The sequence below is a fragment of the Drosophila simulans genome, chromosome 3R (assembly GCF_016746395.2).
Source record: "Drosophila simulans strain w501 chromosome 3R, Prin_Dsim_3.1, whole genome shotgun sequence".
NCBI classification, from domain to species: Eukaryota; Metazoa; Arthropoda; class Insecta; order Diptera; family Drosophilidae; genus Drosophila; species Drosophila simulans.
The window spans coordinates 21,484,658-21,512,258 of NC_052523.2; the positions used below are offsets into that span (position 1 = coordinate 21,484,658).

Below are 27,601 nucleotides of genomic sequence, written 5' to 3' on the forward strand. Positions count from 1 at the left end.
CTTTGGCGATTAGCACAATCACTAAGTGGTAATTTAAAAACGACTCATTCTCTGAAGAGTGAATACATTTTGTTTTTATTTAAATGAAGCACACACCAACAAATCGAGGACACGTCATCTAGTCTAAAAAACACGATACAAATAGTTAATACTCTAGCACAAAAAGTTAAAATGCACATACAAATATATATATAAATGATTAATAATACGGGAATCGTAATATTTGAATACAATCGAACATTTTGATATATCATAAAAATGTGATTTAATCATGGGCACTTGGGAATACTTTAAGGCAGCGAGACAAGAGAGATTTCACTTGGACTCCACTTCCGATGCGGCCTTGGCCTTATCCTCTCGAGCGCATTTGCGTATAACACTATTGAAGTACTTGTGTAGGGCGTAGCTAACTAATCGCAGCGGTCCCAAAACAATGGCGTGCAGAAGATTGGTAAAGAAGCCATCCCAAGGAAGCAATGCTCCACCCAAAGTGGTGATCAGCCAGCTTTCTGCTCCAACAGTTGAGGTGAACTTGCCCTTCTACAAAAATGAAAAAGTACTCTAGTTAGATTGCGTGAATATCAACTATGGGTAACAGACTCACCAGGGCATCCTTGAGTATAGCTTTCGCCATAACTTCCGGCTCTATGAGACCTCCTCCACCAGAGATTATTTTGGTTTCCCTGGGCTTGGACTTCTCCTCCTCCTCGAATCCAGGTGTATTCGTATCGCAGGGCATGGCCAAAGTGACGCTGACCCCGTGCTCCCGAGACTCCATTGCAATCGTTTCCGCCATCGCTCTCAGGGCGTACTTGGTGGCTGAGTAAGGACCGTATCCATAGATGCCAAACATAGCCGCCTGCGAGGCAGTGATTACAATAATGCCGTCGCCCGCTTTCTTCATTTTGGGCAGGACATAACGTGTGCAGTTATAGGTTCCAAAGAAGTTTACGTTCATCAGCTTGTGGACATCCTGGACTGAGACCTCCTCGAACACACCGCAAATGGCCATTCCGGCACAGTTGATTAAGGTGTAAATGGGGCCGAAGTTATCTTCGATCTCGCCAAGCACTTTGGCCACCTGGTCATAATCGCCGCCAATGTCCAGACTTCTGTACTGGAACTTTTGATCTGGCCTCTGGCGAATCACTTCCATCAGAGCCACTGCTCCGCCTGCAAAAAAGATCGTATATCAAAGATAAGAGTATTTTGGGTGGGGTTTCCTCGGCAGAACATTACTCACTCAGCATTTTCTCGTCGCGCGCAATCACCGTCACATTGGCGCCCTTCATGGCGCACTCCACCGCCAGACAGAGTCCGATTCCCTTGGAGCCGCCGGTGACCACCACATGACGACCCACAATGCTCCTCGGTTTCTTGGCCATGACGAACAGGTAGACCAGAACGTGAACCAGCACCGCAATGCCCACGCAGAGCACTATCTCCCAGCTCAGTTCCATGGTGACAATTTCAAGAGGGTGCGATAATTCGCGGATTCTCTAATCTCTTATGCTGGTTTATCTGCACCGCAAAGTTTCTGATTAGAAAGTGCATCGAAGTGTGACCGTTGACGCAAACAGGTGGGACTGGATTTCTATCGATAGCCTTCGATGCACACTAGAGATGCGAATGTGGCTATAAGCGGCAAAGCTAATATTTTGTTTTTCAAAAATTTTAGTTTCAATTTATACAGTTTGGTTTTCATAATAATTAAAATTTGCAATGGCTACCCATATGTATTAACAACAAAAATATTCACTACATCTTGAAATTAAGAGGTTTGATAAAATAGGTTAGATCCTAGCGCGCAGCACTGACCCCATGTGTCTGCTCCAACCAAACTGTTTACTTGTTTGGAATTTGCCATTTAGAAACATTAAACGAAAATGCCACCAAAAAAGGACGCGAAGGGTGGAAAGGAAGCAGGGAAAGGGGGCAAAAAGCCAGCCGCCGAAGACAAGTGTAAGTGCTCACGACTATCGCAAGAATCCTACCCCTCAAATTAATTTTGCCACCTGCAGCTGCCGGTAAGGAGAAGAAGGGAGGCAATGCCGTGAAGGTTCGTCACATCTTGTGCGAGAAGCAGGGCAAGATCACCGAGGCGATGGAGAAGCTGAAGGCGGGCCAAAAGTTCCCCGAGGTAGCGGCTGCTTACAGCGAGGACAAGGCGCGACAAGGCGGCGATCTCGGATGGCAGATCCGAGGAGCGATGGTGGGTCCATTCCAGGACGCCGCCTTCGCATTGCCCATCTCCACTGTTAACAATCCCGTGTACACAGATCCCCCGATCAAGACCAAGTTTGGCTACCACATCATCATGGTGGAGGGAAAAAAATGAACGTTGATTTTATAAATCGAATTTTAATGTGCTACGGATTTTGTCTCTTTTCATTTGTGGGTTCCCGAAATCGTGCGCTAATCACTTCTTGCCCGCATCCTCCTTCAATCCCACGGTGCGGTTGAACACTAGGTGGTTCGCGCTGGTATCTGGATCTACGGAGAAGAAGCCAATCCTCTCGAACTGGAACTTGTCGTAGACCTTGGCCTGGTTTAGGGCCCGATCCGCGAATGCCACCACCACCGATATGGACTGCTCACTGATGTCGCTTAGGAAGCCGCCGGGAACCTCGTTGGGATCCTCGGGATTCTTGTGCTTGAAGAGCTGCTCGTACAGACGCACTTCCAGCTGTATCGGCTGCGATACCCACTGGACAAACGCCTTGGGCTTCTCGGCCTGCTCGGCAGGTTGGCTGGTGCAGATGAGTTCCACCACCTGTCCAGTCGCCGGATCCTTTACTATCTCATCCACGCTGATTACGAGACCCGCGTGTCGGAGACCCACAGATTGCTTAGGTGCCAGACGACGGTATCCCTTTTCGGGCTCCAACTTGAAGTCTCCCTGCTCAATATAGATCACCTTGTCCAGGGTGATCTTATGAGTCCCTTGCTGCGGGTTCTGCGGGAAATCAGGCACTTCTAGCTGCACGGGCGCGTCATGAGGGAAGTTCTTTATGGTAACTTTGAGAGGTTCCAGGACAACCAACCGACGGGGAGCTGTAACATTAAGCACATCCCGCACGGCTGCTTCCAACATGGCGGGGTCGACGGCGATCTGGGCACCCGTTACGCCCATCTGGGCGCAGAAGTTGTTGATGGCCTCTGCAGGGAAGCCCCTACGTCTCAGAGCCGTCAGAGTAAACAGCCTGGGATCGTCCCAGTCGTGGACAATCTGCTCCGTGATCAGCTTTGCAATCTTGCGCTTTGACACAAGTGCGTAGTTCATGTTCAGTCTGCCGTACTCCCACTGCACCGGGCAGTAGATACCCAGAGCGTTGCACAGCCAGTAGTAGGAGGATCGTCTCGACTGGAACTCCTTGGTGCACAGTGAGTGGGTGATATCCTCGAGAGAGTCGCAAAGGCAATGAGTGTAATCGTAAGTGGGGTAAATGCACCAGTCAGAGCCTGTACGGTGGTGAGAGATAAACTTAATGCGATACGCCACAGGGTCCATCTTGCCCTCCTCTAGGGTGACCTTCATGCGCAGTGTGGCCGCTCCCTCGTCGATCTTTCCACGCTTCATGTCTTCAAACAGACGCAGTGACTCCTCAATGGGACGCTCCCTCCAAGGACTGGGCTTCGGATTGAAGCCCTTCAGTTCCTCCGCCTTCTGGTGACACACGTAGGCCAATCCTTTGTTAATCAGCACAACAGCCCACTCGTACAGCTGTTGAAAGTTGTCCGAGGAGTAGGTGATCTTGAATGGTTTGTAGCCCAGCCATTCCACCATCTCCTTAATGGCCAAAAAGAACTTCTCCTCCTCCTTCTCGGGATTGGTGTCGTCGTAGCGCAAGTAACAGACTCCATCGTGGGCAGCCGCGTATCCAAAGTTAATGTTAATAGCCTTTGCGTGACCGATGTGCAGGATGCCATTCGGCTCTGGCGGGAATCGCGTGTGCACTTTGCCTCCAGTCCTCGCGAGGTGCTCCTTCAGTAGCCGCTCCGTGTGCTCGGTGACCACGTAGCCATCTGCCTTGAAGTTCTCGCCGGGAGCATGGAAGTGTACCTTGGTTTTCATGAGTTCCGAAATGGTGGTGGCTCCATCAGATGCAGCTTCAGCCGTTTGAGCGGCAGGAGTTACTTCAGCTTTCGGTTTTGCAGCCTTCGGCTTATCGTTTGCTTTTGTCGGAGGTTTTAAGTCTGCTTCTGTTTTCGGACCCAACAGATCGAAGATCTCCACATCGATGGCCGCCTTCACGGACTTGGCATCCGCCCACTTCAGGTCTCCCCGGACATCCTGCAGGATTTTGAATGAGTTAAAATGGTAGCGTTGCTCCAACAAGGCCTCCTTGTAGCTGGCCTTGATCTTGGCCTGCACAGTGCGCTCGATTTGCTCCGGAGTGACCACCACTCCAACGCCGCACTCCTTCTCAAGCGCCTGCACATCTATGTTGGCATTCAGGCTCTGACCGCATTTGAGCAGGTACTCCAGGGCGGCATCAACGCGCTGAGTGTTGTCCAGCTTGTGCTCCACTATGTAGCGCACCAGAAGAGGCAGATGGTCCGCAGTCTGCGGCTTCAGCTTGGTAGCCATGTGGTAGATCAGCATACCAGTGCCGTCGGATAGGGTGGCGCCTCCCGCCGCCGCCAGCGCCAGCTGGAGATTCTTTGTCACGTTGGCATTCTTCAAAGTTTCCTTCGCCTTTTGCTCGCTCATGCCGAGCACCTGGAATTTCGCAATCAGATCATCTCCAGCCATTTCCCCGTTTTTGTCTCTTCCTGATGACGATGTGCAGGTCAGTGTGACCGTTCGGGACCGGGATGTAAAACACCAGTTGCATTACAGTGTTCGGTAGTTGGAAAATTATAAGCGATACTTCTGCTACAATCGACATATCGATTTCTCCCTACCTATCGTGCCTGCACGTGTGAAACGAAAACATTGCTAAATGCGTTGTTAAACTTCCAAAATAGAACGAAAATGGGTAAATTAAACGTGACAGTGCTTCGATATCTCACTAAGGAGGACTTCCGCGTCCTCACCGCCATCGAGATGGGCATGAAGAACCACGAGCTGGTTCCCGGTCCCCTAGCTGCTGCCATTGCGAATCTGAAGTCGGGTGGAGTCCACAAGCTGCTCAAGGAGCTGTGCAAGCACAAGCTGTTGGCCTATGAACGGGGAAAGAAATGTATGTATGGCTGCAGATTTAAGTAATTTTAGTCATTAACAATTATTGGCCTACAGATGATGGCTACCGCTTGACAAACACGGGCTACGACTACCTGGCTCTGAAGTCTCTCACACTGCGCGGATCGGTCAGTTCCTTTGGCAACCAGATTGGAATTGGCAAGGAGTCCAACATCTACGTGGTGGCTGATGAAGAGGGCACTCCAATTTGCCTCAAACTACACCGATTGGGTCGAACTTGTTTCAGGAATGTGAAAGCCAAAAGAGACTACCACGGTCGCCGGCACAAGGCCTCCTGGTTGTACTTATCTCGCATCTCAGCCACCCGCGAGTTTGCCTACATGTCGGCACTCTATGATCGTGGATTTCCAGTGCCAAAACCCATCGATTTCAACCGCCACTGCGTCTTAATGGACCTCGTCCAGGGTTGGCCCATGTAAGCTAGTTACTTTTATCATTATTCATATTTTTGAATATAATTTTTATAGGACCCAAGTTCACGAACTTCTAGACGCTCCACAAGTTTACGATGATCTTATGAACCTAATTGTGCGTCTGGGAAATTCTGGAGTTATTCATGGCGATTTTAATGAGTTTAATTTAATGGTGACAGACGCCGGCAAGCCCATACTGATTGATTTCCCTCAGATGATGTCCACCTCGCATGAAAATGCAGAATTGTAAGCTTTCTCAGTTTTTATAGCATTCAAGCATTAATAGAAAAATATTTTTTAGTTTCTTCGAACGCGATGTTAACTGCGTGCGTGAAATGTTCCGTCGCAAATTTGGTTACGAAAGCGAAGACTACCCCAAGTTCAGCGACCTGGTGCGTGAGGATGATTTGGATGCTGAGGTACACTGCACAGGCTATGGCTTTACTAAGGAGATGGAGCAGGATCTTCTTGAGGAGTACGGCATGGTGGAGCAAGCAGATGAGGAGGATGAGGGAGAGGATTTGGAAGAGGAGGAAGAGCCTCCCACCTTGGTAACCGCAGCAGCTGTAGAGATTGATGAGTGCCGACGCCAGGTGGAGAACGAGGTCATTTATAGCGAAGCCAAGCCCACTCAGAAGTCGGATGACGCAGTGCGTCGGTACATTGAATCGTGTACGCAATATCTGGGTAATCTCAGCGTAGGTCCGGAAGTTCCCGATCAAACCATGCCCAAAAAGTTGGACATTGCCCTACCGGTTAAAACTCCAGACGTTATTCCATTCGAAGCTGGAACTCCGGCAGGAAATACCGTTGAAGAAGACGTCAAGTCCATCAGTTCCAATGATTTAGATACGGATGAAGTTCCCGAGCTAGTTGGCCTGGATCCTAACTCGCGCATGTATCGTCTCAAAATGGTCGAGCAAATGCTAAATGATGCGAGAAGTCAACGCTCCTATTCTACCACAACCAGCACAATAGCTCCGTCTGTGATTACCGACAGGATACGACGGAACATGGACATTAAGGAAAAGCGGGAGCAGCGAAAGAAGTGTGTGGCCAAGGGAGAGGCTAGTGCTGTGCATCGTCATCGCAAGGAGAACAAGGATGTGGTTAAGGAGTATGCTGGCTGGGACTTCTAGATCATGTTAATCTATTAAATAAAAATAGTGATATGTATATTTAAAATTAAAACATTTCATCAAGACATCGCAAATTGTGTTCTAACTAGGTAATTTTGTCATCATCTGGACTTTTCCCAATTTCCCAGTTTTTATACGCAAGACTAGACTTATCTAGTGTAATCCCTAGGTAAATAAAAGTCGACTTTATTCCGTCGTGCAGTGTATTGTAAATAAGAGAGTTTTCATGAGTCGGCAAAGTGGTGATACGTTTTATAATAATGAGATGGCTATAAAAATATATAAAAGTAACTGGGAAACGAAAAACATATTTAAATTGATTATAACTTACTTTATGTTATTAATGTTCTATATAGGGTATTTAACTTAGTCGGAGCGAGATGAGCTTCAGGCTATCGTTGCTATCATCGCTCACAGCTGTTCAACATATAAAAGCTAATCTCTAACGAAATGATAACACAAACGGGTTGTTCGAGTAACAGTTCAGATCGCAAAATGCATAAGGAGAAGTCTCATCCGAAACCGCTTTGCCTCACCGAGGCCTATGTCCAGGATAAGCTGCGTGGCTACTTCAAATCGGATTCCTTGAAGCTGGAGAAATTGGGTATTAAGCCTGCCCTTCTCAAAGGAGAAAACTATGCCAGCATGATGACTCGCATCAGTGTGGAGTACACCACGGAAGAATCGGAGGAAAAACAGGCCACCAAATTCCTGATAAAGACCATCTTCGCCGAAAGGAATCCGGTTTCCCATGTTTTCATCAGATACGGCATTTACACTCGCGAAATGGACATGTACCAGCGGATTCTGCCCAAGATAGCGGATCTGGTGAAGAGGGAGATCCAAGATCCTCGGCGAATATCTGCCGGCACTGTATACGTCGACAAGGATACGGACTCCATTATTTTCGAGGACCTCGCGTTAGAGCATTACAAAGTGGCCTGCAGGCTACAGAAATTGGATCTGGCACACACACATCTTGTGCTGGAAAAGCTGGCCAACTTTCATGCCGCTGGAGCAGCTCTGGCCGAGAGAGAACTTGGCATCTTTAAGGATAACTATGATTGTGGATTCTATAACAGGCATACCCGGGGCTACGAGCCGATTATGAAGAATTTACTTAAGACCCTGTCCCGTTCCCTTAACTTAGATGAGCAACTGCGTCAACGATACCAGGCGAAGATTGACCGACTTGTTGATCGCATAATGGTCTACGGTGAGCGGTCGACCACCAATAATCCTGGCGATTTTTTGACCCTCAATCACGGAGATCTGTGGACCACCAATATTATGTTCCAGTACGATGCAAAGGTACATCCCATCAATGCTGCCTTCATCGATTTCCAGTTCAGCGTGTGGAACTCACCAGCCCTCGATCTTCACTACTTCTTCTCCACTTCCATCCATGACGAGCTCCGCCTAAACAATCAACCAGAGCTGGTCCAGTTCTACTACTACAAACTGAAGGATGCACTGAAAAATGTGAAGTATGCCGGCTGCATTCCGACTTTGTTCGAATTTCAACAACAGTTCCGAGCTAGAGCTTTCTATGGTGGGTAGATTGCCATTATATATATTTAAGATCTGATACAAATCTACTCTGTTTTACAGCTGTGTTTGCTTCTTTAATTTTTGAACCCTTTATGGTGTATGATGGAAAAGAGAAGGTTTCCCTGGACCAAGTCATTTCGGAGGGCAAAGGTGGTATGAGATTCAAAGACGATGTGTTTCAGCAGCAGTCCGTCAGGCTAAAGCTTCACCATACACTTCCGTATCTTGATCAGTGGGGATTGCTGGATGATATGTAAAAAACAAACGATTACGTTACATAAGTAAGAGGAAGCTTAGCACTCTGAATAAAATGCACTTTACGATTTTATTGGGGGCCCTTAGCCAGAGGGATTAGTGTAGTTAGTCGTAATTAAGATGATAAAACTGTGGAAATTATCGCAAAGTATCTTCACTACTCAAACTATAGCGCTAACGTTGTGATCCATAATGTCTGAAAATACCGATCCTGAATGGCTCCTAAAGGAATATTTGGAGTATAAGTTATGCAGATATTTTGAAGACGACTCTCTACAGTTGAAGAAAATAGAGACTCAGCCGGCGACAGCCAAAGGGGACAACTACGCGAGTGTAATGACCCGCATTAATCTGAAGTATACCACAAAGGATTCAAAGGACACTCAGAGCGCTACTTTCCTATTGAAAACAACCTTTGCCTCCAAGGATCCGGCAGCCAATATACTGGCCGGCTACGGGGTTTCCATCAGAGAAATGGACATGTACCAACAGATTCTGCCCCACCTGGCCAGAATGGTGAGGGGTGAGCTCGAGGATTCCCGGAAGATGTTCGCTGCTACCGTCGATGTGGATCGCGAGCGGGACTCAATCCTTTTTGAGGACCTGACGTTGGAGGATTACAAAGTCGCTTGCCGTCTAAAAAAACTGGATTTGGAGCACACACATCTGGTCCTGGAGAAACTGGCTGAATTTCATGCAGCTGCAGCAGTTCTTGCCGAGCGAAAGCCTGGAATCTTTGAGAAAAACTACGATCGAGGATTCTTTAACAAACATTTTCGAGGCTTTCAGCCAATCTTTAGGAACCTACTACAGGCTCTATCTCGCTCCCTAGAGCTGAATTTGGATCTAAAACATCGTTATCAGAGGAAGATAGACCGGCTAGTGGATACTATAATGGATTACGGCGATCGATCGACGTCGATCAGTCCAGGAGATTTCCTAACTCTAGCCCATGGGGATCTTTGGACAACAAATGTGATGTTTCAGTACGACGAACAGGGTCATCCCATCAATGCCGTCCTAATTGATTTTCAGTTCAGTGTGTGGAACTCTCCGGCCATCGATCTGCACTACTTCTTCTCCACTTCGATCCAGGACCATCTTCGCTGGAAACATCAGCCTGAATTGGTCCAGTTTTATTACTACCGGCTGGTAGAATCCCTGAAGAAGCTACAGTATTCGCGTCGTATTCCGAGTTTGTTTGAATTTCAACTGCAGTTTAGGGCTAGATCTTTCTATTGTAAGTGTATGCAAGTTATATTGAAAATATATATTAAGTAATTAAATTCTTTTAGCTGTTTTCTGCTCGCTGATTTCCGAGCCCTGCATGCTTTACACCGGAACTGAGGAAGCGTCAATTGCTCAAGGATTGTCCACTGCCGCCAGTGGAGTCCGGTTCAGAGATTCTGTGTATCATGCTGACCACATCCGAGAAAAAATGGTACTCACTCTGCCGTTTCTGGATCAGCAGGGGCTGCTAGACGATATGTGAAGTTTTATTTTTTACTTATAAGTTAGTCTAGCTAGTTAGTCTAGCTGAACAACAGACGCTTTCCTATGATCATTCACACAGAGCAAAGCCCTATCTTAATAAATTTACTCAAATGTGCTGTCGCCTATCTTTTCAATTGCCAGCAATTAAGGAGCTTACGACTCATGAGATACGCCCAGTGTCATCTCATCTAATCATGAGCATCTCGTGTATAAAAGCCATGCACCTTTGACAAAAGCTAGTAGAATTTCAACATTATGCCGGAGAAAACGACCCACAAGGTGCCAGCGTGGCTGACTGAGGAGTACGTGGAGAAAAAGTTAAGAGTCTACTTCAAGAATGACACCCTGAATCTGAAGAAACTGACGATCAAGCCGGCGATAGCGAATGGAGAGAACTACGCCAGCGTAATGACTCGCATCAATGTGGAGTACACTACGAAGGATTCAAAGGATAACCAGTCCGCAACCTTTCTGCTTAAGACGACCTTCGCCGACAAAGACCCGGCGGCCCATTTGCTCATTAACTACGGCATCTACACCAGGGAGATCGACATGTACGAGCAGATACTGCCCCGATTGGCGGATATAGTGAAGAACGAGCTCCACGATTCTCGGAAGTTGTTTGCAGCTACTGTGGGTGTAGATCGTGAGCGGGACTCGATTATGTTCGAGGACCTTTCGCTGGAGAGATATAAGGTTGCGTGCAGGGTGAAGAAACTGGATCTGGAACACACTTATCTGGTTCTCGAGAAACTGGCGGATTTCCATGCAGCGGGGGCAGCTCTGGCTCAGCGGCAGCCCGGAATCTTTGAAAAGAACTACGACCGTGGATTCTTTAACAAACATATACGAGGCTACGAGCCAATCATGAAAAATATCCTTAAAGCCTTGTCGCGCGCCCTCGAGTTGACTCCGGATCTGAAGGAGCGATACCAGGCGAAGATCGACAAGTTAATTGATAATGTAATGGACTACGGCGAGAGATCGGTATCTGTCGCTCCCGGCGATTTTGTGACTCTGGCCCATGGAGATATTTGGACAACCAATGTCATGTTCCAGTACGATGACGAAGGTCATCCAGTTAATGCCATCTTCATCGATTTCCAGTTCAGCGTTTGGAATTCTCCGGCCATCGATCTGCACTACTTTTTCTCAACATCGATCCACGAAAATATTCGTCTGGAGCGTCAGACCGAGCTGGTCCAGTTCTACTTCAATAAGCTAGTGGAGGCTCTAGGAAGGGTGAAATATTCGGGTAAGGTTCCCAGTTTATTTGAGTTCCAACAACAGTTTCGGGCCAAAGGTTTTTATGGTGAGTTACCGCAGTAAATATAAAATTTTGTAAAATGTTTAATTCATTATTATACTCAGCTGTGTTTGCGTCGTTGATTTTTGAGCCCACCATGGTCTACAATGGTAAGGAGGAGCCGTCAGTTGAGCTGTTCATGACCAGCGATGAGAAGGGAGTGCGAATAAGGGATGCACTGTATCAGACGGAGGAGAACCTAAAGAAGTTGCACCTGACTCTGCCGTTCCTTGATCAACTGGGCTTACTAGACGAAATGTAAGAAAATGCTCCACACAATAAATAAATGCTCCTTATCAGTTAAAGTTAATTAATCAAATTATCAGCTGCTATCTACCGAGAAATTGAGCTTAAAAATAGTTTCGTTATTTTTAGCAATTCATTGTTTAGAAATATCTAGTAGCTCGCTGGCATCAAATTGATATGTAATAAGCTCAATGACGATTTCTAATAGCTAATTCAAATGGTTGAATTGAAAGATAACAGGAATGTCAGATAAGTGAGATAGAATGATAGATAAGACTTGAATAATAAATGTGTACTTACCTAACCGACGAGGTATAAAAGCGGAACCCCACCGATGAAAAATCCGCAGTGTCGATCAACCCGCGATTCGGTCAGTATCATGTCCCAGGAAAGCAATAGAAACACACAAGTGGTGCCCGCTTGGCTCACTCGCGACTACGTGGAGCAGAAGCTGCGTTCCTACTTCAAGAATGACACCCTCCGCCTGGTGAACCTGGACATCAAGCTGGCCCTTGGCAACGGGGAGAACTACTCCAGCGTGATAACGCGCATCTATATGGAATATACGACGGATAAGTCAAAGGATAAGCAATCCACCAGATTCCTGGTGAAAGAGAGTTTCGCCGACGCAGGTCCGGCGGCGCAGGTTCTCCTGAGCTACGGAGTGTACAACAGGGAATTGGACCTGTATGAGCGAATCCTGCCCCAGATGGCGGATGTGGTGCGAACTGAGCTGGCAGACTCCCGGAAACTATTTGCCGGCACTGTTTATGTTGATCGGAAACGAGACTCGATCATCTTCGAGGATATGTCGCTGGAGAATTACAGAGTGGCCGATCGGCTCAAGAAACTGGATCTGAAGCACACGCATCTGGTGCTCGAAAAGCTGGCCAACTTCCATGCAGCCGGAGCAGCCTTGGCCGAGCGACAGCCTGGAATCTTTGCGAAGAATTTCGATCGTGGATTCTTTAACCAGCATACCCGCGGCTACGAACCCATTATGAAGAATCTTCTGATGGCTTTGTCCCGCTCCCTGGAGCTGGAGCCGGATCTGCGCCAGCGTTACCAGGCGAAGATCGATCGACTGGTGGAGAACGTAATGGAGTATGGAGAACGATCGACGACTATTGTTCCCGGTGACTTTTTGACCTTGGCTCACGGCGATCTCTGGACCACCAATATTATGTTCCAATACGACGACGCAGGACATCCCATAAATGCCATCTTTATTGACTTTCAGTTCAGTGCTTGGAACTCGCCGGCCATCGATCTGCACTACTTCTTTTCAACGGCCTTGCAGGCCGATATTCGACTGAAGAAACAGCCAGAGCTGGTCCAGTTCTACTATTACAAACTGAAGGCAGCTTTGAAGAAAGTCCAGTATACCGGAAATGTGCCGAGCCTATTCGTCTTCCATCAGCAGTTCAGGAACAGATCCTTCTATGGTGGGTATACCAACGTGCCTGCTTATAGAATTTATATTAATTTATGTTATCATTCAGCTGCCTTCGCATCCCTGATCTTCGAGCCAACGATGACGTACACGGGCAAGGAAGAGGCATCAATGGATCAGATAATATCCCTTTCGGAGAAGGGAATGCGCTTTAAGGATGACGCATTTCAGGCGGAGGAAATCAGGAAAAAGATGCGTCTCACTTTGCCCTTCCTTGATCATTTGGGATTACTAGACGTGATGTAAAGTTAAAATAGTAATATTATCGTATTTGTAGATTTTATACTGGCTTAAATAAATTTATATATTAAAATGTATGTATTTGTATTTAAATACAAAATAAATTCGATTACTTCACCTGCTATTGCTTACTTTTGTTAATTGTGTATGTACTTATGAATGACAATTCACAGGTGCTAATTGTAGGTATTTGTAAATGTGTAAAAACCATGAAAACGGGACAAAATCCGTATTATAAAGTTTTTTAATTGTTTTTGTTGATATTGACTTTGAAATTAGCTGCAGACGACGATAAGGGGGAATTCTTGGAATAACTATCAAGACAACCCACTAAATTAATTCACTTCCCTTTTACGATATCCGATAACAGATAATAAAAAATCTTAAGCTGTATTTCTCTTCCTTGGGAAATTTAAAACAAAATTAATTAATTATTAATTATTAATTATTAATGGTTTCGATGAAACGAATATATATTATATATATATTGAGAAGTTGCGAAATCTGGGTTACCAGGAATACTTAATAAAAAGTGCATTGCAAAAAACGTGAGCGTTCGACTAGACTCGAAATTGTTCAAGTGTTGTTTGACCATGACGAAGCTAGTTGCCACGAGATACTTGCACTAAACTTATCATATATACTACACTTGGCTATAAAAGTGGCCGGACTGCGCCCGCAAAGTCGCAGAAGCGAAAGCCCTGAGTTACGGATAGGATCATGACCGAGAAATCAACCCACAAAGTTCACCCAGCGCCAGTTTGGCTCACCTCGGAATATGTGCAGGATAAGTTGCGCACCTACTTCAAGGATAGCTCACTGAAGCTAGCTACGTTGGATACAAAGCCAGCCGTGGCCAATGGAGGAAACTACGGCAGCGTGATGACCCGCATCAATGTGGAGTACACGACTAAGGCATCGAAAGGGAAACAGTCCACCACATTCCTGGTCAAGACCACATTCGCTGACCGGGATCCAGCCGGTGATGTGCTCATCCACTATGGTGTCTACACCCGTGAGATGGATATATACGAGCACATCCTTCCCCAGCTGTCGGATATGGTAAGGAAGGAGCTCAAGGACCCCAGGAAGCTCTTTGCGGCAACCATGAATGTGGACCGCGAGAGGGACTCGATCATTTTTGAGGACATGTCGCTGGATCACTACAAGGTTGCCTGCCGCCGAAAGAAGTTGGACCTAGAACACACCCACCTGGTACTGGAGAAACTGGCCCTTTTTCATGCAGCTTCATCAGTGCTCGCCGAGCGGCAGCCGGGTATCTTCGAAAAGAACTATGATCGTGGCTTTTTCAACAAACACACCCGGGCATACGCCCCAATCATGACCAATCTTCTGGAGGCTCTGTCCCGTTCCCTTGCTACGGATAAGGAGTTGGGGCAGCGGTACAAGGCCAAGATCGACAGGCTTGTGGAACGTTTGATGGACTATGGCGAAAGATCGACAACAAGTAGTCCTGGCGACTTTTTAACTCTGGCCCATGGAGATCTTTGGACCACCAACTTTATGTTCCAGTATGATGCAAAAGAGCATCCCACGAATGCCATCTTCATCGACTTTCAGTTCAGCGTGTGGAACTCGCCGGCCATTGATCTTCACTACTTCTTCTCCACCTCGTTGCAGGATAATCTTCGCTTGGAACATCAAACAGAATTGGTTCAGTTTTATTACTATAGGCTGACAGAGGCTCTAAGAAAGTTAAAATATGCTGGTCGGATACCCAGTTTGTTCGACTTTCAACTGCAGTTCCGCTCGAGAGGATTCTATGGTGGGTACACTTCTTAACTCTCTTTTCAAATAGTTTTTAAATAATTTACTTGCAGCCGTATTCTGTTCCCTGATTTTTGAGCCCGTCATGCAGTACGAGGGCAAGGAGGATGCTTCTATTGAGCAGGTTCTATCCAGTTCCGAGAGTGGAATGCGCTTCAAGAACTCCGTTTATGAATCGGAAAACATAAAAAAGAAATTGAGTGTCACACTGCCTTTTCTGGATCAGTTTGGATTGCTGGATGACATGTGATGATAATCTTGAACATGTGTAAATAGTTAAAATAAATAAAAGTTTAAGTACTAGTACGTATTGGCCGAACTACGTCGTTGCTTTTAATTTCCTGGGAAAACACTTATCAACACGCTTAATTGCACTTTATGCTTGTAATTCGGCCATAACTGACCTTTTTATATGAAATACAGTGTTCATGACTGATAATAGCGCTTTCGAGTTTATTTCGGCAAGATAGTGCTAAACTCTTGACAAACAAAAGGTGCACACAATAGTAAAAATCTCAGAAGATAACAATTACAAGTCCTTGAATCGTGGTGAAATAGAAACAATCGCGAAACGCCAAAAGATAAGCCGCAGATGTTTTAGCTAATAAAAGAAACTAATATATACATACAACAAATAAATACAAATATATGTATTTAACAAGTCAAGGTGTACTACTAAGGAAAAAACTTTTAAGTAAAATGGTGCGCCGCATTTATAACTCATACGCACCGTTGGCCTGCCTATCTTTTGCTTTAAAACGTCACATTTCATATAGTTTTATGAACTTTTACAATAGACCCATTGTGTGTACTATTTTTAATCTTATTTCTTACCATACTCAACTTGTTATACAATTGAGCTGATTTTCATACCGTTTCAACTTTAAAATTAAACTTTATTATTTGTAATCAAAAAGTATATGATGGCTTCCATTCAGTCAATTATGTCTAGTAGACCAATCCGATCGAAACGTGGCAGCTCTCGTTTGAGATTGTCCTGCAACCTCTTATTGGTGTACAATACCTTCCGGAAGTTGCGTCCTCGTTCGTCATCCTTCATCAAAGCATTAAAGTCAGCATCGGCGTTTTGGTCATTGGTCAATATGGCCTGGCAGACCAGAGCAACTGTGACAGCTGTTAGACACAATAATATAAACAATCATAATGGGTTTTTGAAACTCATTCCATATGGGACTCACCAAAGAATCTGCCCCTTTCGAGCTGCAGGACGAACTGCCTCAATGTGGGAATGTAGCCACCAAAATTGAGATCCTTGAGCGTTTCCACGAGCACCGTGTGATAATACTGAAACAGGGCATCCTGCTGTTCGTAGCGAATTTCATACTGCACCGATGTGTTGAAGAAGTAGTGCAGGTCCACCGCCGGCGAGGACCAACTGCAGAACTGGAAGTCGATGAGGGTCATGTCCAGTGGCTCCTTATTCTCGCCGTAGCGCAACATCACATTGTTCACCCAGTAGTCACCGTGCACCAATGTGTTAAAATCTCCCGGTTGGGGATCGTAAACTCTTGTGGAGTACTCCATTACACGCTCCTGCAGCTTCTTCAATTTGTTTGCATACCGCTCCCCCAATTCGGGACACTCCCTGGCAAAGTCAGCGGCCACGCCCACCGTATTCACAAAGAAGGGCGCAAAGGCCTGGGTGTGGCGATTGAAGATGCCGTGATCGAACTTGGTCAGCAATCCGGGCTGACGTTCGTTCAGAACAGCAGCGGCCGCATGCATCTTCGCCAGCTTTCGGAGACCCAAGCGGGTGTGCTCCAGGTCGAAACCAACCAGACGATCGGCCAGGACATATTTCGTCACCGCTAGATCCTCAAAGATGATGGCCTCGTGCTCGTAGTCCACATGCAACGTCTTGGCGAAGACCTTTTCCGGCTGGCGAGTCTTCTCGATGAGCGAACTCAACTGGGGCAGGATCTTCTCGTACATACGCATTTCCGTGGTGCTGACCTGGTACTGGGAGAATATTCCAGAGGCAAAGGCATCATTCTCATAGGTGGTCTTCACAATATAGTATTCAGTCTCGGGGTTTTTGGCGCCACTTTTCAAAAACAAAATCCGGACACGTGTCATCACACTGGCATAATTGTCACCCTTGGCAGTGGCGGGTTTGATCAACAAATCGGTGATCCTCAGTCCCGGATCATTCTTCAGATCCCTGAGCAGGCGCTCCAAGTAGGGTTCATCTAGCCACACTGGCGCCGGATGAAATTCGGTAGCGTCTTCCTTGCCCTGCTCCACCATGATGATGCTCGACTTGTGTTCTGGATCGCTTGGTCCAGTCGAAGGCCCCATTTATAGGCAGCCGGAAGACGCAATCTCGCCGACAACAGATCCCACATTATGGTAGCCGTAAAGCAAGCCGGCTCAGACAATTACGTAGCTGCTGCCCGTGGATTTCGATTCATACGCCAGAGATTCGTGAGTATCTAAAGCTGACTAGATAGAAGCAGAGCTCGGAGCGCGACACTTGACAGGGTGAGATAACACCCCCACATCTCGCAAATCGCTGCACGTTCCTATATATGATGTAAGTGTGCCCGGCGTAATTCATGCCGAATGGTGCTGACGTGGCGTTAAAAGATCGCTCTCGTGCTCGCGTCAAACTAATCTACTTCACAGCCCATAAATCCATCTGCCGTCCAACCATTTGCATAGTTGAGCCGGGTAGTTAAGCTATTTACAGACCTAAAATAGTTTCGTTTTTTATTTCCTGGTAGTATTTATTCTACGTATTTATAATAATCAGTCGGAATCTTCGAATTTCACAAGGATTTTCACAACAGAATAGCCCAGAAGGAAAATAGTTAAACAAGTTCTCAAGTGCCAAGATAATGGGTAGAGGAGATAAGATTTCCCCTGCATACTTTCAGGTGTAGCCGATAACAATCATGAATGTACATTTGTATATATGTCAGGTCTTCCTTTATCTACCAACAGAATGTGTATTTTCATCTGTTCAGGGATTTATGATCTGTTTATTTTCACAAGGAATGTCGAATGTGGTACTGCCTACTTTTGGGCGAATACCTTCTCTGTATTCCTGAATGTATTCTGTAACATACCTCCCAACTTGAGAAACTTTTGATGGTCAACTTATTAGGTACGATTGTACATATCGGTTATATTATCATTAAAAATTAAAAATTTTGATATTAACAAATGGTGATAATGCACCAAAATAAATAATAAATAAAAACGATCTGTTACATTACTTATTTAAAAAATTATCTTTAATTTTTTTAGGAACGATCTACTATTTGTTTTTTTTGGCTTTGTTCCAAAAATGATTAAGACCTAGTTATGAGTACACAATTGTTTATCTTATCTCAATGTTTTAAAAATAGCTTATACGACATGTTGGCATGTCTCAGATCAAAAATGTCCCAACCATATTGCACCAGTCCAACGAACTTGAGAAAGTCAAACATCCCATAATAGAGATAAACATTTAATTTAAAATGAGATTTTTTATTATTATTAAACCTTATAGACATAAAACGTGGAAGCCCAATAAAACATATCCTAATAATCACTTAACAGGTCTGGTTAACTTCCAGCAGTCCCTTTCTATCGAAGAAGGGAACCAGGGAATGTAAATTTTGTTGAACTGTAGGGTTGTTATATAATCGGTTCTTAAACCGAATGCCACGCTCATCATCGTTCATCAAGGCATTGAAACAGGCATCCGTGGGATCCTGGCTGATCATAACTGGCTGCACCACTACCGTAGAATGCAAAGCTATAAAGAATATACAATTATTAAAAAAAGAAATTAAACTTTGTGATTAAGTATAGACCCTACCGAAGAATCTCTTTTGCTCCACCTCCAGCTTAAATTGATGCAAGCTGGGAATCTGATTTTGACGATAGTTAAGCTTTTCTAAAGTCTCAGTGAATATCTTGTGGTAGAACTGGAAGAGCCCATTCTGCTGATCTCTACGCAGTGGCTCCTTCAGAGAAGTATTGAACAGGTGATGGAGATCAATGCAGGGGGAGCCCCAGAAGGAGTACTGGAAGTCAATGAGCAGCACGTCGACGGGTCGTCCCGTACTCGGATCGTACTTGAACATCACATTATTGGTCCACACATCGCCATGGGCCAGAACATTCACTTGACCCGGAGTGGGTGCAAAGCACTCCCTGCCGATGTCCATGTAGTGCGGAGCCAAAGCGAATAGCTTCTCTCCGTAGTGGGCCAACGTGGGCACCTTGCTCATCCAGCGAGCGGCGGCCAGCAGACCACCCACAAAGTAGCCACTGTAGGCGTTTGTATAGCGATTAAAGAAACCACGATCGTAGCTTTCGAGGCATCCATTTTGCCGCTCGTTTAAGGCCGCTGTGGCGGCATGGAATTTGGCCAACTTGCGCAGGATGAGGTGGGTGTGCTCCTCGTTAAGGCGACGCACTCGATCGGCCATGACGTAACCCACCACGGAAAGATCTTCGAAGATAATGGCCATACGCTCGCGATCCACATAGATGGCAGTGGGAAATATTCTTTCAGTATCTCCGATTTCATTAAGCAGCTCCCTGCATTTGGGCAGCACTTCCTGGTAGATGGTCATCTCGCGGTTGTAAATGTCATAAGGGGCCATAAGTTCCTGTGTCAGCTCATCATCATCGATTTCCGTCTTTACAATCAGGTTCTGAACATTTTTCTCCTGGTTGGACAGCGTGAACTCCACTCGAGCACGGGTCAGAACTCCGCCGTAGTTTTCACCAGGTCCCAGGGCGGGATTAATCTGCAGCTGAGTTATGGTTAGTCCTTCATCCTTGTAGTGGCAGCGAAGTGCATGCTCGATGTAGTCGTGGGTAAGCCACTCGGGTGCCGCTGCCATCTCGTGTAGTTGCTTCAATTTTTCCGACTGAACCGTGATGACCGACCTTAGACTGACTTATAGACTGGCTTATATAGTACCCCCAAATGACGCACACTTGTCACAGTGCACTTAACTTAGCCCATGTGTGTGATCTTGTGCTGCACTTGGAGAAATTCTTCTTGTGATACGCTTCAAATAATAAACATGTCTTTAGCACAGTTTAAACATCAATATATCTTTGGAAGTTGATAGCTTGTGCTTAATTACTATGATAAAGTGTAAGCTTTTTCTCCACGTATTTTATTTTTTTTCTCCAAGTGTATTTGGCACTGCTCCTATCTGCATCCCACTTCTTCTGGCTTTGGTTGACGCTCTGGGCTTTTATGGCCAAACAAGCCTGGGATGTTTGCCTTGGGGATTACCTCCGTTTGGCAACAGGTCTCAAATATGTGTATCGTGTGCCAAGAATCGTGCCATTGCTCAACACTGCGCCTGGTGAAGATATAGTATCTCAGGATTTATGTACGGGGAACAGACGCCCAGCGTTCGCATCACTAAGATACTCCAAATCCCAGGAAAGTTCCCACTTCACTTGAGGCTTGAGGCAAAGAAACTCAAGAGATTAGGGATCATCTTTTTATTCCGTTTTAATTTTTGCGCTCGCCTTATCACACGTAAGCCCATTCATCATCATAATTTAGCAATCGACAGAATTCATTGACTTATGTAAGGCATTTTAATGGGCCATTTCCACACGTTCTACATTAGATGATATTTATCGCAGAGCTTACGTCTTACATTGTGGATTCAACTACTAATTCCTCTTACTGTATGTCCAGACTCATTTAGTAACTATTTATCCAGACGAGCGAGGCAAATTGTCACATTTACATACCGAATATTTTAGTACACGTCTGATTAAAGAAGTGTTACAATTTTAAAAAGCGTGGTTTGAAATAAACATTTAAAAAAATGTACATTTTTGTTTAAAGCTCTTATGCTTTAAATTTTCGGCTCATTTAAGCAATAAACGAATTTTCTTAAGGAAGCTATAAACCATTGAGAAATAGTTTACAAACTCACTTATATGTACCTAGACAAAGTAAACGAAGTTTATCAGTCAGTATAAGGCCAACAAAAGTTTATCAAGCTAAATTAAGATAAGCAGACTTTATAATAATGTTTAATAAGTTAGTTGTGGGAAATGCATATATAAACTGATTTTACAGACAGAATGTTAAATATTTCAACCTTTTCATTTTGAATATGTTCTTATGAAAAGGTATGATTGGAAATAATAGATAAAAGTAATGATTTGAATAGGCAGTATAGATAAAATAAGAAAGTAAGTCCCTTAAGCCCTGAGTGTATTAAACTTTTTTAAGAGATTATGAATGCCAGCCTATCACTTAGATATAGTACCTTTTTCGCGTATATCCCTAAGATTTCTCCCAGCGTTTGACGTTAGCATTCAAACAAATCACTCGCTTTTGGAATGATATAGCTGGGAATCGTTTAGCATTTGCGAGCCAGGTTAATTGCTAGAAGGCACACACTGCTGCATCCCTAAACCCACAGCAGGTGCTATAAAGATTAACTGGCTTGCCTTTGGCAAACCCAAACAATTCACAATTAGGCGGTAGCCACGGCGCGAGAGGTGAATCTGGGTATTCAGATTACCGGACTGGAGGCACGGGACGGATCCCCAAATGGGTTCTGGGGGTGGGGTGTCCAATAAAAAGTGTAATCTGTTCGTTCGGTACGCCCGTTGTGTGCATACGTTCACAGCTACAAAATCTGGGATTTTATGGTTATATTAATCACAGTTGTGACGGAGGGCCCTCGGATATATACGGTTTCATATCTAGGAGCTGTGGGAACAGTTTACAGCGTCTGAAATTTTGCCATAAAAGCGCAGGTGCTCTGAGTTTTAGGCACAATCTCATTCACAAGTCTTACAGTTAAAGATCACTATCAATATGTCGGTTTCGGATCTGATTGGTGCCCTTGATGCCATTCCCAAGCTCACCGTTCCCGAGTCTCTTGTGCCAGAAGAAACTTCGGTTTTCCTGGATGCTCCTGAATGGCTAACAGAGAGCTATCTGCAGGATGCCTTGCGCAAATACTACAACGACCAACACATCAGGATCAACTGGGTCAAGGTGAATCCTGCCTTGGGCAAGGGTGAAAACTACGGTGGAGTCCTCACTCGTGTGAAGGCGCAGTTCACTCGGAGCGATGGTAGCTCCCAACTGGGTCACTACATTGTCAAGTCGACTTTTGAGGGGAATGAGTTCGCCCAGAATGCTATGAAGCCGTACGACATCTTCAATCGGGAGATGATCATCTACGAGCAGGTCCTGCCCAAGCAGAAGGCCCTCCTCCGAGAGATCGGCGATGCGGAGCAGATTTTTGCCGAAACCATGGCGGTGGACATAGATAACTCGGCGCTGATTTTCGAAGATCTAAATGCTCGTGGCTTTGTAATGCCAGATCGTTTGGTCGGATTGGACCAGAAACTAGCTCGAATTGTGCTCCGTAAGCTGGCCAAGATGCATGCCACTTCGGCGGTCCTAAACGAACGCGAGAACCACATCCTCGAGAGCTACGATCGGGGGTTCTTCAACCGCTACACCGATAACTACGAACCAGCATTTGTGGGCATGCTCCAGGCGGCCACTCGCCGTGTGGCTCAGTGGCCAGGATACGAAAAGTACGCGGAGAAGTTAAAGGCTCTGGTGCCCATCTACATGGAACTGGGCAAAAGAATCTTTGACATTAGTCCCGGGCACATTAATGTCCTGGCCCACGGAGATCTTTGGACCAATAATGTGCTGGTTAAGTACGACAAGCAGACCGGGGAGCCAATTGACGTGGTTATCATTGATTTCCAATACACGGCCTGGGGATCGCCGGCACTTGATCTGTTTTACTTCATGAACTCCTCGCTAGAGTTCGATCTTCATCAGAACCATCAGGAGCAGCTGATTGCCTACTACTTCAGCCATTTCGCTGATACATTGAAAAAACTGCAGTACCGATCTACAATTCCAAGCTTGCATCAGTTCCACCAGCAATTGCTGCAGAAGAAATTCTACGGTGAGTTAAAATGTAACCAATTTAAACCTTCTGTTGCTAATTAGCAAATTCCTCTCCTGATTTCCAGCTGCACACACATCCATTTCGGTGTTTCCAGTTCAGCGAAATGTGGAAACCGCAGATGCCGATTTTAATGCCCTAATGGAGACCAACCAGCGAGCCATGAATTTCAAGGATGCCTGCTATAGGAATCCGATTGCTCAAAGGATCTTGCGGGAACTTCTGCCTGACTTCGAGGCAGAGGGTCTTCTTGATGCCGACCAGTAAGAAAGCTTCACAATATACCTGTGTTATGTAGTATTAGTTAGACAAAATGTATCCAAAGAAAATAGAACAATTATATATGTATTTAGTTAAGATATTTTAGTAAAGTAATCTAAAGCACATTCTATATACCACTTGTAATACAAATAACCGTATATCATATCAAGCGTATTGTTTACCTTTCGTCACTTCATTGGATGGGTCATTCTGACAGCGATCTAATCAGTAGAAACTATAGTAATCAAAAAGATTCATTAAGTATACGTATTGCTTACAGAACTTTGATTTGGTTTGATTTTTTTACTAAGTGCTTAGTGAAATGAAGAGACGAAGTAAAGATCTCTAATGAAAGATACCGGTTTAGGTGCAATTGCTTATAAAAGAATACTAATTGATAACTTTTTTAATTTATACCTTGATATTGGATCAGCCCCACCTTGTAAGTTGCACCTGATTATCGAACAGTGGGTGGTGGTGTATACGCAAAGCTTGAGCAAAACATTTTGAAAGCTCAAGCATTTTGCTTAAAATGGGACAAGCCCGTGATCGGGTTTTCCATAATAAACTACAACGCCACTCAGAATAGTCGTGGCACTTATCTACTAGATTGTGCAACAGCGAGCAAAATGACTGACAAGGTAGACGCGGAACAATTCAATGACGACGAACTGGAGGCACCGGCTTGGCTGAATCCTCAATTTATAGAGGAGATTCTGATCGCGTACGAAGATGCGCCGGAACTGAAAGTTGTCGATCTTAAAATCACTCCGGCGAGTGCCCAGGGAGATCACTATGCCAGCGTTATGTTCCGAACAACTGCGGAGTGTACCACCGCTAAGGGAAAGTTCAGTAGGCCACTAATCATCAAGACGATGCCCGAGCAGGAAGGACACAAGAAGGATATGCTCAGCGAATCGCATCTGTTCGAAACCGAGATCGGAATGTATTGCCAGGTTCTTCCGGAATTCGAGAGAATTCTGCGCGAATCAGGAGACGATACAAAGCTATTTGTGCCCTGCATTTACCACAGCCTGGAGCCGCGTAAGGTGATGATATTTGAGGACCTGGTGCCCCAGGGGTATTATGTCATTCGAGACCGACCGGTTGCTCAGGAGGAACTCAAAACAGCCTTTGCCAAACTGGCCAAATGGCATGCAATTAGCATGAAATTCATTAAGGAGGTAGGCTTAATTTAGGTATTTATGGGAGTTCTATAATCCTAATATGTTTGTGACTCCAACAGCAACCTGACTTCCTAAAGGAGTTTAAGTATGGCCTTTTCGAGATGCCCACTGTAAAGAATGACCCTTTCATTACAACTGGCATGCAGAGCTTCATAGAAATGCTGGACAGATTACCAGAGCTAAGAAAGTATAAGCCTCATTTCGAACAGATAAAGGATAAGTACATGCAACAAGTACAAGCTGTGATGCAGGAATACCGTGAAAATCGAAGGAGTGATGCCTTCTATGTCCTCTGCCATGGTGACTTCCATCTTCGCAATATGATGTTCAAGAACAACAAGGAGACGGGTGCCCACGAGGATGCCATGCTGGTAGATTTCCAGATTAGCAACCTTTGTCCCATCACAATTGATCTAACATATTCCATATATATGCTGATGGAGGCGGAACAACGCAGGGAAATGGGAAAGGACTTGATTAATCACTATTTAACAGTTTTGGTAGCCACCCTCAAGAGCATTGGATACAAAGGTGAACTGCCAACCCAAGCGAAACTCTGGGAGCAAATCCATCGGAACAAGTATTATGGTGAGTCATCCAAAAATTAATTGTGAAAGACTGTAATAATGCTTTCTTTAATTTATTTTTAGATTTCTTTTTGTTGAGCACTTTTTTGCCCTTGATTTTGGCCATCAAATCGAATAGTTTCAAAATGAACGACCTTATACAGGATCCGGAAACCCGCCAAAAAACCTACTTTTTGGATACATATGTAAAAGATGTTTCCACACTATTGCCGAAATTCGAGCAACTTGGCTACTTTAAATGTCTATAGCTCTGATCTACTTACATAAATAGTATGTTTCTCTTATTTTGTTTATTCTATTATTTTGTTTTTCGGTTTAAATACATATGTAGGTACTTACGAAAGGAACATTCTTTTCAATAAAAGATTATTACTAAAACAGGAAACGGAAATGCTTTTTCCAGCAAGGATACAACAACTTTGGTTATCACCTCAACTTTTGTGACCCCCACCCCCCCTAGTTGAATGCCTACACAATTTTGCAAAGTTTATTGGAAAGAATGATAAGATTACGCAGTTTGACGAGCAATTGAAATATGTTAAAATATACCTTAATAATTTAAAAGCTTAATAAAAGCTCCTCAGGTTTTCTTTAAAATGATCGTCACTTGACAGACTTATTTTACTGGTAGTTTGCACAGCTCTCGGAACGGTTATACTAGTGCTTCTGATAAAACACAACAAAAAATTTTCAAAATGGAAGGCAAAAATATTGAATATAATGCGGACGAACTTCAGGCGCCAGCTTGGCTAAATGCTCAGTTTATCGGTGAAATTCTGAGAGAGTACGAGCAAATCCCGGATCTTAAAGTAACCGGTCTGCAGGTATCACCCGCCACTGCCCAGGGAGATCACTATGCCAGCGTTATGTTCCGTACCAAAGTGGAGTACACAACTTCGAATGGAAAGTTCTCCAAGCCACTGATCATCAAAACAATGCCGGAGCAGGAAGGACATAAAAAGGACATGCTGTCCGAATCGCATTTATTCGAAACGGAAATCGGAATGTACTGCCAAGCCCTTCCAGAGTTTGAAAGGATCCTCCGAGAAGCAGGGGACAATACCAAACTGTTTGTGCCGTGCATTTATCACAGCTTGAAGCCGCGGCAAGTGATGATATTCGAGGATCTGGTTCCGCAGGGGTACACCGTCATCCGCGATAGTCCGCCCTCACTGGGGGATTTGAAATTGGCCTTTAACAAGCTGGCCAAGTGGCATGCAGTCAGCATGAAAGTCATCAATGAGGTACGATTCATTGGTTACATGACAAATATCTTTTTAAATTCCTTTTTTCCGTTAGCAACCATACTTCCTGAAGGAATTTCAGTATGGCATGTATGAAATGCCCACAATCGATACTGATCCTTTTATAACAACTGGCATGACAAGCTTTATTCAAATGCTGGACAAAATGCCGGAACTAAGGAAGTATAAACATCATTTTGAAAAGATTAAGGATAATTATATGCAACGCCTGGAAATTGAGATGCATGAATATCACAAATATCGGCGAAACGATCGGTACTACGTCCTGTGTCACGGTGACTTCCATCTTCGCAATATGATGTTTAGACACAATAAGGAGTTGGGAGCCTACGATGACGTGATGCTAGTAGACTTCCAATTCAGCAATCTGTGCCCCATTACAGTGGACTTGACATACTCCGTATATATGCTGATGGAGCCGGAACAGCGCTGGGAAATGGGAGAGGACCTGATCAATGAATATTTTTCGGTTTTGGTAGCCACCCTCAGGAAAATTGGATACAAGGGGGATATGCCTACCCAAAGAGAATTGTGGGAGCAAATACAGAATAACAAGTATTATGGTAAGAGAATCGGTCAAGTGGGAATTCAAAGCTCTAGCAGTAACACCATATTCAACTTATTTCAGATTTCTTTCTGATAAGCACATTGCTTCCTCTAATGGTGGGAGTTAAGTCAAATGATTTAAAAATGCATGAGGCACTCCAAGATTCCAAGGCCCGACTGAAGTCCTATTTCCTAGACGACTATGTTCAAGATGTCAGTAAGCTTTTGCCCAAGTTTGAACAACTAGGATACTTTAAGGATCTATAATGTAATGAATGATTTATGTCATAGGAATTTCAATAAACCAGCACTACAGATTAATATGTAAAATTCATGTATAATAATACTTTAGATGTTAATCTTTGAATTGATTCTGATGTTTGCGCAAAACTCATCACTATCTGTTATTATTTTTTGAAGTACTTATAGTAAATGGTCCTCAAGTGTCAATTCAAGATAAGTTTTTGTCACTATTTACGCAATTTTGGTATGAATTATGAAAGAAAAGGGAAGCAAAACAATTATTATTGCTTTACGTTCTTGGGGAAGACCCTTTTGTTAGGGTAATATTGTTAAACATAAATTACTGCAATTAATTTTATCAGTTTAATTAATTTCGCTAAAGATCATGACATGACCTTATTGTGATAGTTATTAGTAAAAGCTCAGTTGGTTTAAACTTTTTAAGCTTCAGATATTTCAACAATTATTGTCACGG

The 27,601-nt window shown here is 44.5% G+C and overlaps 14 protein-coding genes across 15 annotated transcripts; 10 read left to right on the top strand and 4 right to left on the bottom strand.

Annotated features, from left to right (window-relative positions):
• Positions 1-47: 47 nt before the first annotated feature.
• On the bottom strand, positions 48-1,594 carry LOC6729573 (3-ketodihydrosphingosine reductase). Its single transcript, XM_002104845.4, has 3 exons — positions 1,244-1,594; positions 605-1,173; positions 48-540 (listed from the first exon to the last, which is right to left on the bottom strand). The coding sequence occupies exons 1-3, from the start codon at positions 1,458-1,460 to the stop codon at positions 316-318; spliced, it is 1,011 nt and encodes a 336-aa protein (XP_002104881.1). The 5' UTR covers positions 1,461-1,594; the 3' UTR covers positions 48-315.
• A 196-nt stretch (positions 1,595-1,790) lies between these two features.
• LOC6729574 (peptidyl-prolyl cis-trans isomerase NIMA-interacting 4) lies at positions 1,791-2,376 on the top strand. The gene is made up of 2 exons (XM_002104846.3): positions 1,791-1,962; positions 2,022-2,376. Exons 1-2 carry the CDS (start codon positions 1,887-1,889, stop codon positions 2,336-2,338), a joined length of 393 nt encoding a protein of 130 aa, XP_002104882.1. The 5' UTR covers positions 1,791-1,886; the 3' UTR covers positions 2,339-2,376.
• LOC6729575 (probable glutamine--tRNA ligase) lies at positions 2,342-4,838 on the bottom strand. Its single transcript, XM_002104847.4, has one exon. The coding sequence runs from the start codon at positions 4,754-4,756 to the stop codon at positions 2,420-2,422; it is 2,337 nt and encodes a 778-aa protein (XP_002104883.1). The 5' UTR covers positions 4,757-4,838; the 3' UTR covers positions 2,342-2,419.
• Positions 4,839-4,866: 28 nt separating this feature from the next.
• On the top strand, positions 4,867-6,822 carry LOC6729576 (serine/threonine-protein kinase RIO2). Its single transcript, XM_002104848.4, has 4 exons — positions 4,867-5,186; positions 5,243-5,621; positions 5,674-5,865; positions 5,921-6,822. The coding sequence occupies exons 1-4, from the start codon at positions 4,979-4,981 to the stop codon at positions 6,756-6,758; spliced, it is 1,617 nt and encodes a 538-aa protein (XP_002104884.1). The 5' UTR covers positions 4,867-4,978; the 3' UTR covers positions 6,759-6,822.
• A 380-nt stretch (positions 6,823-7,202) lies between these two features.
• LOC6729577 lies at positions 7,203-8,581 on the top strand. The gene is made up of 2 exons (XM_002104849.4): positions 7,203-8,310; positions 8,370-8,581. Exons 1-2 carry the CDS (start codon positions 7,209-7,211, stop codon positions 8,564-8,566), a joined length of 1,299 nt encoding a protein of 432 aa, XP_002104885.2. The 5' UTR covers positions 7,203-7,208; the 3' UTR covers positions 8,567-8,581.
• A 72-nt stretch (positions 8,582-8,653) lies between these two features.
• Positions 8,654-10,187, top strand: LOC6729578. The gene is made up of 2 exons (XM_016177518.3): positions 8,654-9,804; positions 9,860-10,187. The coding sequence occupies exons 1-2, from the start codon at positions 8,757-8,759 to the stop codon at positions 10,054-10,056; spliced, it is 1,245 nt and encodes a 414-aa protein (XP_016036232.1). The 5' UTR covers positions 8,654-8,756; the 3' UTR covers positions 10,057-10,187.
• Positions 10,188-10,290: 103 nt separating this feature from the next.
• LOC6729579 lies at positions 10,291-11,669 on the top strand. The gene is made up of 2 exons (XM_002104851.4): positions 10,291-11,370; positions 11,430-11,669. Exons 1-2 carry the CDS (start codon positions 10,314-10,316, stop codon positions 11,624-11,626), a joined length of 1,254 nt encoding a protein of 417 aa, XP_002104887.1. The 5' UTR covers positions 10,291-10,313; the 3' UTR covers positions 11,627-11,669.
• A 13-nt stretch (positions 11,670-11,682) lies between these two features.
• On the top strand, positions 11,683-13,439 carry LOC6729580. Its single transcript, XM_002104852.4, has 2 exons — positions 11,683-13,055; positions 13,113-13,439. The coding sequence occupies exons 1-2, from the start codon at positions 11,945-11,947 to the stop codon at positions 13,307-13,309; spliced, it is 1,308 nt and encodes a 435-aa protein (XP_002104888.3). The 5' UTR covers positions 11,683-11,944; the 3' UTR covers positions 13,310-13,439.
• A 536-nt stretch (positions 13,440-13,975) lies between these two features.
• On the top strand, positions 13,976-15,413 carry LOC6729581. Its single transcript, XM_016177519.3, has 2 exons — positions 13,976-15,089; positions 15,145-15,413. The coding sequence occupies exons 1-2, from the start codon at positions 14,024-14,026 to the stop codon at positions 15,339-15,341; spliced, it is 1,263 nt and encodes a 420-aa protein (XP_016036233.1). The 5' UTR covers positions 13,976-14,023; the 3' UTR covers positions 15,342-15,413.
• Positions 15,414-15,966: 553 nt separating this feature from the next.
• Positions 15,967-17,398, bottom strand: LOC6729582. Its single transcript, XM_002104854.4, has 2 exons — positions 16,291-17,398; positions 15,967-16,225 (listed from the first exon to the last, which is right to left on the bottom strand). Exons 1-2 carry the CDS (start codon positions 17,357-17,359, stop codon positions 16,026-16,028), a joined length of 1,269 nt encoding a protein of 422 aa, XP_002104890.2. The 5' UTR covers positions 17,360-17,398; the 3' UTR covers positions 15,967-16,025.
• A 1,172-nt stretch (positions 17,399-18,570) lies between these two features.
• On the bottom strand, positions 18,571-20,010 carry LOC6729583. The gene is made up of 2 exons (XM_002104855.4): positions 18,921-20,010; positions 18,571-18,857 (listed from the first exon to the last, which is right to left on the bottom strand). Exons 1-2 carry the CDS (start codon positions 19,954-19,956, stop codon positions 18,652-18,654), a joined length of 1,242 nt encoding a protein of 413 aa, XP_002104891.1. The 5' UTR covers positions 19,957-20,010; the 3' UTR covers positions 18,571-18,651.
• Positions 20,011-21,856: 1,846 nt separating this feature from the next.
• Positions 21,857-23,467, top strand: LOC6729585. Its single transcript, XM_002104857.4, has 2 exons — positions 21,857-23,037; positions 23,105-23,467. Exons 1-2 carry the CDS (start codon positions 21,918-21,920, stop codon positions 23,302-23,304), a joined length of 1,320 nt encoding a protein of 439 aa, XP_002104893.2. The 5' UTR covers positions 21,857-21,917; the 3' UTR covers positions 23,305-23,467.
• A 375-nt stretch (positions 23,468-23,842) lies between these two features.
• Positions 23,843-25,784, top strand: LOC6729586. 2 transcript variants are annotated; one of them, XM_044923197.1, is made up of 4 exons: positions 23,843-24,482; positions 24,545-25,073; positions 25,136-25,342; positions 25,404-25,784. In XM_044923197.1, exons 1-3 carry the CDS (start codon positions 23,928-23,930, stop codon positions 25,318-25,320), a joined length of 1,269 nt encoding a protein of 422 aa, XP_044779132.1. In that variant the 5' UTR covers positions 23,843-23,927; the 3' UTR covers positions 25,321-25,342; positions 25,404-25,784. The 2 variants fall into 2 exon arrangements, with proteins under 2 accessions (XP_044779132.1, XP_002104894.1); XM_002104858.4 differs by having other exon boundaries at positions 25,136-25,784.
• On the top strand, positions 25,671-27,207 carry LOC6729587. The gene is made up of 3 exons (XM_002104859.4): positions 25,671-26,316; positions 26,372-26,900; positions 26,966-27,207. The coding sequence occupies exons 1-3, from the start codon at positions 25,768-25,770 to the stop codon at positions 27,148-27,150; spliced, it is 1,263 nt and encodes a 420-aa protein (XP_002104895.1). The 5' UTR covers positions 25,671-25,767; the 3' UTR covers positions 27,151-27,207.
• The last annotated feature ends 394 nt before the right edge of the window (positions 27,208-27,601 follow it).